Source organism: Passer domesticus, chromosome 16 (assembly GCF_036417665.1).
Source record: "Passer domesticus isolate bPasDom1 chromosome 16, bPasDom1.hap1, whole genome shotgun sequence".
Classification (NCBI taxonomy): domain Eukaryota; kingdom Metazoa; phylum Chordata; class Aves; order Passeriformes; family Passeridae; genus Passer; species Passer domesticus.
In genome coordinates, this window is record NC_087489.1 from 1239229 (window position 1) to 1252369 (window position 13141).

A 13141-nucleotide genomic window follows, 5' to 3' on the forward strand; every position below is an offset into this window, starting at 1 on the left:
AGGTGCAGCACTGTCATTGCCCTCAGGAGGACAAGAAAACTTTCCTCCATGCCGTGTCGCCACTTACACAAACCCTCCTTCCTGCTGGTTCCGTCTCCTTTCCCCCCAAAATTTATATCCCCACTGTGTAAAAATCCAACAAGCTGCTCCCTATGTGCCCTTCCCTTTCCCTAACAGTGTGCAGTGGGATCATGTTGGATTCTCAGCACCTCCACCTGCATTTAGCTGAGGCTGTGCTGTGGAAGGAAGGAAGGAAGGAAGGAAGGAAGGAAGGAAGGAAGGAAGGAAGGAAGGAAGGAAGGAAGGAAGGAAGGAAGGAAGGAAGGAAGGAAGGAAGGAAGGAAGGAAGGAAGGAAGGAAGGAAGGAAGGAAGGAAGGAAGGAAGGAAGGAAGGAAGGAAGGAAGGAAGGAAGGAAGGAAGGAAGGAAGGAAGGAAGGAAGGAAGGAAGGAAGGAAGGAAGGAAGGAAGGAAGGAAGGAAGGAAGGAAGGAAGGAAGGAAGGAAGGAAGGAAGGAAGGAAGGAAGGAAGGAAGGAAGGAAGGAAGGAAGGAAGGAAGGAAGGAAGGAAGGAAGGAAGGAAGGAAGGAAGGAAGGAAGGAAGGAAGGAAGGAAGGAAGGAAGGAAGGAAGGAAGGAAGGAAGGAAGGAAGGAAGGAAGGAAGGAAGGAAGGAAGGAAGGAAGGCCCCATGGCCTGGCTCCTCCCCACCTGGGCTGTGGTCTAGAGAGAGATAATAAATAATAAGAGATAAAAGGACATACCAGGGGCTTATAAAGAGGGACAAGGACATTTATAAAGTTAGATAGTGATAGGAACAAGGGGAATGGCTTCCCACTGGCAGAGGGCAGGGTCAGATGGGATATTGGGAAGGAATTGTTCCCTGTGAGGGTGCAGAGGCCCTGGCACAGGGTGCCCAGAGAAGCTGTGGCTGCCCCTGGATCCCTGGGAATGTCAAGGCCAGCCTGGACAGGGCTTGGAACAACCTGGGCTAGTGGAAGTTGTCCCTGCACATGGCAGCAGTGACACAGGATGGTCTGTAAGGTCCATTCCAGCCCAAACCATTCTGGAATTTTACTATCAGCTGTCCCTACTATGACCTTACAAAAAGAAAAAAACCCACCACAATGCAAGTACAATTATATTCTCTTTTCTCAGCTACTAAAAGTGCAGTTCATCATGGGAACTTGGCCATTTTACAAAGTGATAATTTTCAGTCACTGTTTTTGAGCAAAACCATAGGATATCCAGTTGGAACACAACAGCGGATCCAGTTCATGTGGAAATTTGATCCTTTATCTCCTCTGGCTGTTCTTTAACACCTTGGTTACTACAATCCAGTAAATACTTCCTTTTACACCAGGCAAAATCACGTCAGCAGTAAACAGAAAAGGATTTAACAAAATTGGAAGAACAGGAATGAGATACTGAGGTGCTGGGTGTATGAAATTGGAGGAAAGTTTGCTGTGGCTTTGAGCCACCTCCCCAGAAGACAAATCACAGTGAGCACCAAGAGCTGACACAGCAGCGCAACTGTCATGGTCACAGCACTGCAACACGAGCCCAGGAGGAGCTGGACTTCAGCTTCCAGCCTGGGTTTGGGCTGCCAGAACCACCCCATGGCCTTACACCCTGTCTCAGGTGTAGCTGGCTGTGCATTCTGTCCCCATCTGTCAGAGCTGGGCAGTTCTCTGCTGTTCATGGGGCAGTTTTCTTCATCTCTCCCACAGCCAATCCTCCCTCCAGCAGATCTCTGCTGTCCATGGCCAGGGAGTGTCCCTGCAGGGCTGATCAAATTCCAGCATCCCATGGGGAGATGCTGTGCCCAGGGCAGGAGCCAAGCATTCCTACCTGGATCCAATCTGAGCCTGGAACAGCACAGCAGCCTTTGCCCCCTGCATTCCCAGAGGAGCAGCTTTCTCCTGCCCTGCATTGCCAGAGGGAGAGCAGGCCCATCTCCTGCAGCCCTGGAGCTGCAGAGGAAAACTGCAGCCTTGTGCAGGATCCCTGCTCCAGCAGAAGCACAGCTGGCACTGCAGGAGGGCTGAGCCCCATGGGATGGGACTGTGCCACCACCCTGACCCACAGGGGGACAGCGCCTCTGCTGACTCTGGCTGTGGTTTGTTTTCCTTTTATGTACTATTGCATTTGTATTTTTAGTTTTCCTGTTAAAGAACTGTTACTCCTATTCCCATATCTTTGTCTGAGAGCCTCTTAGTTTTACAATTATGACAATTCAGAGGAAGAGCATTTTTTCCATTTCAGGGGAGGCTCCTGCCTTCCTCGGCAGACACCTGTCTTTTCAAACCAAGACACACCCCTGAAGCACAGGTGCTCCCCAAGCAGAGCATCGCTCCAGCCCAGCAGGAGAGGGGAGCAGGGATGCAGAGGACAGCTGAGTGCAGGAGGATTGTGGCAGTGTCAGGTTTAGGGTTGAACTCCTTATCAAGAGGTCTTTAGGAACTTTAATGATTCTGTGACTTTGTTTGCGGCCTGTGTTCTAGGAGGAGATGCTGCAGAAGGGCTGGGAAAACCCCAGCGTGTCCAAAGCTGCCACATGGCAACACTCAAACTCCTCCAACACCTCTGGGCTCCTCACAAAGCTCAGCATCCTACTGGGTTTCCCACATCTGCTTCTCCAGCAGAAAGATCAGCTCCAGACACAGCCTTTAAGAAGCTGGTAGGGTTGGAGAAGAGAAGGAAAGGGTCATTTTAGAAGCTGTTTGCTCCTAAGGGGGCCTTTGGCTCAGTCCACCTGCACACCCTCAGGCAGCTCAACCACCACAGGGGCACAGTCATCAGGCTCTGCCTCAAAGTCCCATCTGAATTTCTTTGTCAGGTGAGCCTTGAACTTCTCAGCCTTGTTTCTCAGAGCCTCATCCACAGCAGAGCTGCACGTGCAGGAGAACAGCACCTGAAACAAAGAGCAGAGGTCAGGGAGAGCCCAGCCATGGCACCAGCTGGGCACCTCCTCCCTACAGGGACACCAGGAGAGCCAGGCTAGGATCTACACCCCGGGACTATTGCAGCTTTGGGGGGACCCAATCAAAGCCCACCCTTCTCACAGCCCAAGCCCATCCTGCCTTCACACCACTGAGTCAGCATCACACACATGTGCACTCAGGTGAGAACTCTGAAGCAGGAGTGTGTTTGCAACTGAATTTGTACTGTGGAATTCTGAAATATGCCACAGGGTGAGCTAAGGAAAATGTCTTGATAGAAGGCATTTCAAAAAATTCAAATATGAGTAGGTAAATTTCCAGCAAGTGTCCAAAAGGCCAGCAATTAATTGCACTCCTCATTTCCATGGGTAGAGATCTTCCAAAGTATTTCTGTAATATGGTATTACCAAGACTTCAGGATACATAGGAAACTTAATGAAAATACCTTAAATATCAGAAAGGAATGGGAGCTCTCTGGAAAAAGCTTGGTTATCCCACCACAACCACTCCCTTGTGCAGAGGGTGCTGAAGTGTGGAGGAACCTCTGCCTTCCACTCCCAAACACAAACCTATTAATGTGTCACAAATTCACAGCCTCTGCTGGACCTCAGGGGGAAATCACCTGTGTGATGAACAGGGCACTGAGCCCCAGAGCCCAGCCCAGCCTGGTTCTGCTCCTCCTGAACTTGTGATCCAGAAGTAATTGCCATAAAAAGAAATCTCCTCTGGGGAAAACACAGCCTCTTATTTACTGAAAGCTGGATAAAACACTGACAATGAGCAGCAAAGTTCTCTGCTTTGTGGATGAATATTTGCCTTCTTCTTGCTCATTCTACTGGAAAACTGCCTCTTTCTAACAGAACTCTTACACAGCAATGCTGCTGGTAGGGAAAAATTATTAGAAGATTATACATCCAACTTCTTCTCAATGAACTGCACATTAAATTAATTATTTCACTAAGTTGTTTTTTTTTCTTTAAGCACTGGTAGGGGACAGAGTCACTGGTGGCAGTGCTGTGCTCTTCTTGCCTTGGATCAAACTCCAAAAATAAAGCTGCTGCTTCCAGAGCTGAGCAGGAGCTGCAGGGACAGTGCCCTCCCCACAGCTCTGAGCATCTGCCCAGGGCCAGCTGAGGCAGAGAATTCTGAAGTCTGTGTGTGAAGTGAGGGCAAGGCAAAGCCCAGAGCTTCCCTGGCTCCACTTCAGGGAAACCCCACGGGAGCAGAGCAGTGGAGAACTCAGTGAGGAGGGGCTCAGTCTGCAAGGCTTTCCTTTGTCCCTGGGAATGTGGTGACTCCTGCCAGGGCTTAGGGGTGATCCTGACACCAGCACAGCTCCTGCTGAGGGAGTGAAACAGAGACTGAGGGAGCCCAGGGGTGGACAAGACTCAGGCAGCCAGAAGCAGCAATAAGGGATTCCCAAAGTCCCCTCAGGAGGAGAGAATGGCTGGTTGCCATATTCTGGGTACTGCTGTGAACTGACAGCACTGCTCTGAGTGTGCTGCAAACACACCTGGGCTGTCCAGTCCTGTAGTGGGATGGAAAAAATCCAGCAACAGAAATAAAATGTAAATTAAACCCTCCTAAGACTTGTAAGAATCACAACTGAAAAATATGAAAGCCATTTGATTAAAGCAATGCTTCCCAAAACATTTTACCCAGCAATTAAACCCAAATACCTTCACCTTCCCAGAAGTACAGCAAGAACCTGGGGTCAGCAAGGGGAGGAATGGAACTGCACCTGCAGCAGAGCTTCCTGCTGGGCTGGCTCCCATGGCTCAGCTTTATCAGTGTGTGTGATTTGGGCTTTTTTTTGTAAACTAAGCCAGTTTGCTGCACTGCCAGCATGGTCACCATCAGTGGGTTACTGCTTTCACTGGGGCTGAGGCACAGACTTGCCCCAGCTGTCTCAGCAGAGGCAGCATCTTTTGCATTTTGGAATAACCATAAATTCCCTCTGGAGAAGAACCTGACTACAGGAAATCCTGAGCTGTGCTAAACAATGGAAAAGCTTCTCAAACACCATCACTGCCCTTAGCTCAATAAAGCTTTGCTGCAGCTTCCCTGCACACTGAACAAACCATTCCAAAAACCAGCATCATCAGTCCTTCATGCCAAAGTTTTGTGTGTTGTTTTTGCACTTTGGAAAAATTAAACAAACAGACACCACGCTGCACTTGCCCAGCCTCTCTTGTAGCTGTTGAGCTGAAGCTGAATATTGAACATTGAATAACAGAGGTAAAAAGTCAAAGCAAAGCCCTGCGTGCTCAGATGGGCTCCCATCTCCCACACAGCTTAATTCCTTTGGCAGCTTCTCCCCAGATGTGACGGATGCCCTCCCTCCCACTCCATTTCCCAGGGAACAGCCCCAAACACACCTGCAAGGTGCTGGTTAAAAAGTTGTCCTGGGAAACAATGTCCACAAAAAAATCTGCTGGGATCTCGTTGAGCTGGTGATAGAGCACAGAAATGAGGTTGATGTAAAGGTCTTGGTACTTCCCTATGGCCTCCTCCGAGCGGCACAGGATGTTCAGGAGCCTCTTCCAGTGCTCAAAGGCATCGTACACGTTCCCAATCAGGAAGCAGATGAAGGCAAACTGCAACTCAGCTGTGTGGGTTCAGAGAAGGGAAACAAAACAAAACACGTAAGACTAAACAGATATCCTGGGAATGTGTCCTCCACAAAGCTCTGCAATTGATTTCTAAATTCTGGTTTGGCTTTTGCAAAGTGCATTCATACCTCAAACGCTGAGCCTGTGCTGCTCTTCAGCCAGAGCAAAGCAAAGCAGGACAGGGCAGGTCACCTGTAACTGTGATTATCAGCACTGGAGAGGGACTCTAGACAGCAAACAACACCAAACAACAGCCCCAAACATCAAGGCAGACCCTGCTGTTGTTCTGTGAGTGTTCAGCCTGCCTGTGCTGAGTGTCCAGCACCACATGGGACTGCAAACACTACTGTCCTGGAATTCTGGGAGAAGTCAGCAGTGCCTCAACCAGTGTGTTTGCCTTGCTGAATTAAGAGCCAGGGTTCATCACACTGGATGCTTGGCATCACCTGCTTTGCCACCATTCCCTAAGGTAATTTTTTCTCTCTACATCCTATGGTTGTCTTTGGTAATTTTGAAAAAGAATAAATTGTGTAACGCTAACATACAAAAAATGGAAGGGACAAAAAAAGGTTTATTCCAAACCTGGGTTCCAGTTGGGAGGGCTTCTCCCTCCATCCTGCAACAAAACAAACCCCTGCTCCAGAACCTCCATAAACCCAGCATTTATTTGTACCACAGGTTGCAAAACAGGGTGGGGAGCAGCTGAGCTCTGGGAGATGTGGTGTCCCCACAGCAGGGGTGGCACTGCCACTGTCACCAGCAGCACACGGAGCACACAGAGCTGGGCCAGGAGGGGCCGGTCCCTGCAGCAGGACCAGGCCCACAGCCCCTGCCCAGCCCAACAGGAGCTGCTGTCTGGGGGTGCCCATCCCCACCTGATGCTCCCAGGACTCTGTAAGGTACGTCCTCAAGAGGTTCCCTGAACAGGTAAGGTGCCAGACACCAGGGCCACCTCTGATGGCTGCTTTTGGCTTCATTGGGGCAATCTGGGCTGCAGCACCATGTTCCCACACCAGAGAGTCATAGAACAGAATCACACAACATCCTGAGTGGGAAGGGGCCCACAGGGATCATCCAGTCCAGCCCCAGCCCTGCCCACACCCCCCAACAGCCCCACCCTGGGCACCCCTGGCAGCGCTGTCCCAACGCTCCTGGAGCTCTGGCAGCCTCGGGGCCGTGCCCATTCCCTGGGGAGCCTGGGCAGTGCCAGCCCCTCTGGGGAAGAACCTTTTCCTAATATCCAACTTAAATTTCCCCTGGCAGCTCCATCTGTTCCCTCGGGCGGAGCTGCAGCTCTGCCCTCTGCCTGCTCCAGACCATGGGAACATCCCCCGGGGCTGCTAAAAACTCCACAAACTTCTTTCCGGCACTGAAGAGCCCACTCAGCATGCCAGGGAACAGGCACAGGCTGCACCGCGGAGCACAGAGATGGCATTTCCAGCCCGGAGCACAGAGATGAGATGGCATTCCCAGCCCGGAGCACAGAGATGGCATTCCCAGCCCGGAGCCCAGAGATGGCATTCCCAGCCCGGAGCACAGAGATGGCATTTCCAGCCTGGAGCCCAGAGATGGCATTCCCAGCCCGGAGCCCAGAAATGGCATTCCCAGCCCGGAGCACAGAGATGAGATGGCATTTCCAGCCTGGAGCCCAGAGATGGCATTCCCAGCCCGGAGCCCAGAAATGGCATTCCCAGCCCGGAGCACAGAGATGGCATTCCCAGCCCGGAGCACAGAGATGGCATTCCCAGCCCGGAGCCCAGAGATGGCATTCCCAGCCCGGAGCCCAGAGATGGCATTCCCAGCCCGGAGCCCAGAGATGGCATTCCCAGCCCGGAGCCCAGAGATGGCGTTCCCCGGGCGGTGCTCACCGAGCAGGCCCAGCGGCCGGCCGGGGTAGCGCTGCTCCATCACCCGCTGCAGGGCGTAGCTCAGGTCCATGCTGTGCCGGGTGATCTCCTCGGGGGTGGCCCCGTCGGGGAAGGCCTGCCGGGGCAGCTCGGAGAAGCGGATCTGGGTGCCGGCCCGCGGCCGCATGCGGGGCAGCCGGGCCAGGCCCTCGGCGTAGCTGCGGCACTCGGCGCCCGGCGGCGGCCGGCGCTGCCCGGCGCGGTCCCGCGTGTGCCGCCCCGCCGCCTCGGGCAGCACCTCGGCGAAGGCGCAGATCTGGCCGCTCTCGGGCTGCAGCTCCTCGGCCGCCGCCTCGCTGATGAAGCTGCTCAGCGACACCCACTTCTTCAGCGTCTCGTAGGGGTAGGGCCCCAGGAAGGGGTCCAGCTCCCGCAGGCTGTCCCGCAGCGCCTCGCCCTGCTCGGGCGGCTCGGGCCGCACGGCCTCGCCCGCGGGGTCCCAGCGCAGCACCCGCACCTCGCGGCGCCGCAGGCTGAGGAAGCGGCCGGAGCGCGGCCCCGCGTCCCGCCCGCCGGCGCCGGCCGCGCTGCAGTGCACGAAGTGCAGCCCCGGCGGCACCATCTTCACGCCGCGGAACCGCGGCCCCACGGCCCACGCGCTGTAGTCGATGCCGAACTCGGTGCCCTCGGGCACGTCCAGCACCACCACGGCCGCGCCCTCGAAGAAGAGCTGCCGGGCCAGCTCGGGGTCCGACCGCAGGGCCGCCATGGCCGGGCCGCACCGAGCGCCGAGCGGCCCTGCCCGGATATCCGGGCCGGCGGTTCCGGGCACGGCGGCGGGAGGAGCCTCCGCCCTGCCCGGCCCGGGGAGCCCCGGCCCGCCCTGCTGCGGTGCCCGGAGGAGACGGGAAATGCGCCTCGATCGCCCCCGGCTCGGTCCCTGCTCGGTCCCTGCCCCATCGCCCAGCCCCAGCCCCCGGCCCGGCGCTGCTCCCCTTCCCCTCTCCGTGGCTCCCCGCTGACCCGTTGTCCCCAAAGCCGATCCCCAGACCCTCCAGCTGCCTGCCATTCCCCTGGGCCCCCGTGCTCCCAGCCCCGCAGCGGGACGGACGGACAAGAGCCGTGCCTGGGGCTGATGGACCGAGAGACCCCCCGGCAGAGACCCACGGGGACCCTCACTGTGACACACGGACCCTCAGGAGGACAGACACCGCCCCAGCACCACATGCTGCCTTCCAGGACAACAGACAGGCTCGGGGTCCCCAGAGACGGGCAGTTCCAGCCCCTCCCCGAGCATTCTCGAAGCCCCTTCGCTGCCCCCCGCCGCACGGGCCGCAGCTCCCGACCCCGCAACACCTTCACCGGCCCGCTGAGAGCCCACCTGCAGAACTGCGCCCGGCTCTGGCTCTGCAGCTCTGGAGGGTGCGGAGATGTTGGAAAGAGTCCAGAGGTGGCCGTGGAGATGCTCCCAGGGCTGGAGACCCTCTGCTCTGGAGCCAGGCTGGGAGAGCTGGGGGTGCTCAGCTGGAGAATTGAAGGCTCCAGGGAGAGCTCAGAGCCCCTGCCAGTGCCCAGAGGGGCTCCAGGAGAGCTGGAGATTGACTAGGGACAAGGTCCTGGAATGCCAGGACACAGGGAATGGCTTCCCGCTGCCAGAGGGCAGGGATGGGTGGGATATTGGGAGGGAATTCTTCCCTGTGAGGGAGGTGAGGCCCTGGCACAGGGTGCCCAGAGAAGCTGTGGCTGCCCCTTGATCCCTGTAAGTGTCCAAGGCCAGGTTGGATGGGGCTTGGAGCAGCCTGGTCTAGTCAAAGGTGTCCCTGTCTGTAGCAGGGGATGGAACAGGATGAGCTTTATGTTCCCTTCCAGCCCAAACCATTCTGGGATTCTGTGATTTCCACAGAAAATTCTTCTCTTTACACAAAGCCCAGTATTTCCATGTGCAGTGCTCCCGTTGCAAAGCTCCCCCTTCAGTTCTCCATCATCTCAGTAGGAAAGAGTTCACTGAGCCTCAGGCTGATTTAGCATCAAACACATTTATTTCACTTTTATTGAGTACAAGAACAGTGAGCACACACGCATACACCACCGAGCACTGAAAAGGAGTATGACCAAAGGGGGAGAAGGAGAACAAGGGAAGAGAAAAGGAGAGTTAGTGGAGGAACAACAGAGCGTTGCAGTTGGTCGGTAAGGTGCTTCTCAAATAAAAATAAATATTATTATTATTATTATTATTATTGTTACTGTTATTATTACTCATGCAATTGCAGGCCAGGTTCAGAATGAATTTGTAGGATTGGGTAAAAACAGGCACTCATGTCTCCCACCCCTTTCCACAGAAAAGGCCCCTGGAAGCAAACAAGCAGTGGCCAGCTATCTGAAACAGAGCGTGGTGATGGGCAGGCTGGGGCTGAGCAGCAGTAAGCCACACCTCACCAGGAGAACAAGCAGTGAGCTTTTTTTCTTTCCTTTTTTTTTCCTTTTTTTTAAGAAAAGGTTTTGACAGTGCCACCCATGAACACGCTGCGGAGCCAGGGGCTGCTCACTGCAAACAGAACTCACAGCAGCCCAAGCACACAGGGAGCCTCACTCTGTAAGGCTGCTCAATCCCATGGGAACCTTCGCTTCCCAGGCTGGGCACAACCCCAAAAGCAACTCTGCAGGGTCACAGCAGCCTCGGGTGGGCTGTGGAGGTGCCCCAGCCAGGTGGGCTCCCCCAACCTGAACTGTGCCAGGTACTGGTGAACCACCACCCCTGGCAGTGCCACTGCTGGGCACGGCTGGCTGGGGTGCATTGGGAAAACAAACGAGAGAAAAGAGCCTCTTTGCAACTGCCCTAAGTGCTGTCAGGCTGGGGCTGTGCTCTCTGGAGGCGCGTGGCTGGCAGCTGGGGATGGGCACTGGCACTGGCAGCAGCCCCTTCCCTTCCACACCTCTCTGCCAGGAGAACACTCACTGGTGAGCAGTGCCAGGGAGCAGCTCCCTGCTGGGACAGCGCAGGTGGGAGCAGGGTCTGGGTCTGCCCACGGCATCCTCATGGCTCTGGTGCTCCTGCTCGGGCATCCTGCGAGCCCTGGCAGGGCCTGGCAGAACACACCTGGTCCTGGGCACAGCCTGTGTCAGGGGTGGGAGACTAAAGGCAAAATGGTGCAGAATCATGGGCCCTTCTGTTTCTGCAGGAGCTAGAGACAATTCCAAGAAGGAAACCCATTTTTTTCCTTTCCTTTCCTTTCTGGTTTTGGTTGGGAGCCTACCTGAACTGCCTGGTTCACAGTGTATGGGGCCCTGGGCTTGGCCCACGATCCCCTTCCAAAGGCAGCCCTGGAGGAGCCTGTGGCTGAAGGCTGAGCTGGGAGCAGCTCCACTGACACCTCCTGGGCTCTCCCATCCAGCCTGGGACGCTGGGGACACTCTGCAGGGATGGACACAGCATGTTCCCTGCACTGCCCATCCCTAGGCAGATAGGGGAGCACTGCCATGGCCCTGCCAGCCCTTTGCCATCATAGCCCTGGTAGTGGGGGAGGCAGGGCACAAACAGCCCCTCTGCCTTTGATCCTACTACAAAACTCAAGTACCTCCTTTACTGGGATCCAGAAACAAAGCAAACCCACCCCACCCACCAGCAGGGCTCCTGCAGGGGAGCCCCGAGCCCTGTGGCTCCCACCTCACTCCCAGCTGACCCCGTGGCTCTGGGGGGCTGGGAGCCCATCCTGGGAGCCCATCCTGCCTATGGCTGTTGGAGCTGGAGCCTTCCGTGCCCCTCCAAACCTCACCACCACAGAGATCACCAGCAGGACATTCCTGTCCCTCACCCTCTCCCCATCCCCCCCAGCCAGCAGTGGCCAAAACCTTTCCCATCCCTTCCTGCAGGACTCAGAGTCCCAGTGTGATCTAAGAGTCTCCAAGTACACCAACCACAGTCAATCCAAGAGTTAACCATTTTAAAATGTTGGCATCGTCCGTACCAGCACTGTTGAATTATTTCAGCATTGTTCCCTCCCTCCCCCTCTGTTATATAGAATAATATACAGAACTGAAATGCACATCCATATGAAACCCTACAGGCTGCTCAATAGAGATGAGAAACCATGTACATATCATTTGCTTTGTTTGAAATGAAACCCATTCCTAAATACCTTCAGAGAACAAGAGGTTGGACAAGTGCACAGAGAAGATAAGGAAGGGAAGTGGGAGGAGTTAACAGAACCCCCAAAAATGCAAAAAACCAGCACGGAATGAGGAGAAGGGTGAAATGACACTTGCGAATTGGAAAATAACTCTAAGGTCATAACTTGAATGTTTTTCTCTCTTCTTTCCAGAGGTGGGGAATGGTTTTGCTTCTGCTTGTGTTTTTTTTTTACTTCAGTTTGCTTACTTGCTTTGTTGCAAAGCAATTTTCTTTTCCATTCAGTGTGCAACAAATGAACTCATGATTGTGTGTCCTTTCATGTAACATGCAAGATGGTGGCTTATTGTATTGTTACCAAGATTATTGTTATTATTATCACTTTTTTAATCTGATTTGATCACTAATCCAGGAAATTCTTCAATTTATCTGCGGAGGGTTGGCTTTGTTTGTTGGTGGTGTTGTTTGCTATTCATTTCCAGCATGTAGCAGCAGTGCAAGGATGCATTTTGTTTCCCGTTTATATATATATATATATATATGTGTGTGTAGGTATGTATATATATATATAATATATTTGCTATTCCTTTTTTAAAAATTTTTGTCTCTTGCCATGAACATTGCAGCCAGGATGTCTATGTCTTGCTGACAAATCCAGCATGAAGGCTCCTTCTCCCCTGTTCTCCAGGTTGGAATACAGATGTTGGCTTCCAGGAACATGTTGGTCAAGATTCCTGTGCAAGGCAGATGGAAAGGACCAAGTCATGGAGTGCCAATCCGTGGAGGCTACTCATCCATTGGATAGAACCTCTGTAAACACTTGGGGCCACAGTTTGCATGTAATTAGCAGGAGCTCTGGTAATCAGCAGGAATTCAGGCTCTGGGCTGGTGTTGGTGCATGAAGGACATGAGGGAAGTTGCCACTCCCTCACTTTAAGCCATTCAACTAAAATTGGGTGGATCCTATGGATGCAGGAGTGTCTGGACTTGTTTGTACTGTGGGACAGGGTGAGGCAGCTCCACCAGCCTCTCATGACCTTCCCAGCTGCATTGCTGGTTGCTTTTCCAGGCTTAAAAGCTGCCAATCATAACCTTCATATGATAAAGAAATGGAAAATCCCAGTTCCGAGAAGCCTCTCCAAAAGCACCTGCAGCCTGGCTGCTGTCAGAGCCCCTAAACTGTTCCCTCTCCCCTCCTCCTCTGTTCCCACTGCTCCCACACAGGGGTCTGGTGGCTGTGCCAACCCAGAGGAGCTGCATCTCCTGGTGGACAGGGGGAATGGGGTCAAAGAGGGGATTTAGGGTGGGGCAGGACTCCCCAAGCACTAGAGAAGTGTCTGGGACTGTGACAGCTTTGGGGTGTCTGCAGGGAGGTGCAAACCTTGTGTGCTGCTGCCTACACCTGTGTGTGTATACAAATTCAACCTGGGGATCTGAGTGGGACTGAAAGCCTGTACAGTTTTTATAAAGAAATTATTATTTCTGCCAACATTGTTCTGATACTTTGGCTTTGCATAACCTGTAGCCAAGTGCCTCAGCCTACTCACAAACCTGAGGTCCCCTCATTCCCTTCCCACCCCAGGGGGACGAGGAGGTCTTTCCAGGTCCTTTCCTTTTTA

The 13141-nt window shown here is 53.9% G+C and overlaps 2 protein-coding genes across 16 annotated transcripts in view; both read right to left on the minus strand.

The window, feature by feature from the left end:
- Positions 1–1118: 1118 nt before the first annotated feature.
- On the minus strand, positions 1119–8221 carry AAR2 (AAR2 splicing factor). The gene is made up of 3 exons (XM_064391028.1): positions 7418–8221; positions 5316–5545; positions 1119–2909 (listed from the first exon to the last, which is right to left on the minus strand). Exons 1-3 carry the CDS (start codon positions 8163–8165, stop codon positions 2742–2744), a joined length of 1146 nt encoding a protein of 381 aa, XP_064247098.1. The 5' UTR covers positions 8166–8221; the 3' UTR covers positions 1119–2741.
- Positions 8222–9413: 1192 nt separating this feature from the next.
- Positions 9414–13141, minus strand: part of EPB41L1 (erythrocyte membrane protein band 4.1 like 1) — a 60796-nt gene continuing 57068 nt past the window's right edge. For all 15 annotated transcript variants that reach the window (XM_064391021.1, XM_064391013.1, XM_064391025.1 and 12 more), the window contains one exon: positions 9414–12256. In XM_064391021.1, coding sequence (XP_064247091.1) covers positions 12248–12256 — 9 coding nt within the window. In that variant the 3' untranslated portion in view covers positions 9414–12247. The remainder of the gene's footprint in view (positions 12257–13141) is intronic.

Excerpts from the sequence above, each read along its gene's own strand:
- AAR2 (XM_064391028.1), bottom strand. The coding sequence starts at position 8,165 with ATGGCGGCCCTGCGGTCGGACCCCGAGCTGGCCCGGCAGCTCTTCTTC. Across the intron at positions 5,546-7,417 it reads CCGGCCGCTGGGCCTGCTCG|CTGAGTTGCAGTTTGCCTTC; the intron begins GTGAGCACCGCC and ends GAACCCACACAG. Across the intron at positions 2,910-5,315 it reads TTTTAACCAGCACCTTGCAG|GTGCTGTTCTCCTGCACGTG; the intron begins GTGTGTTTGGGG and ends TCTTTGTTTCAG.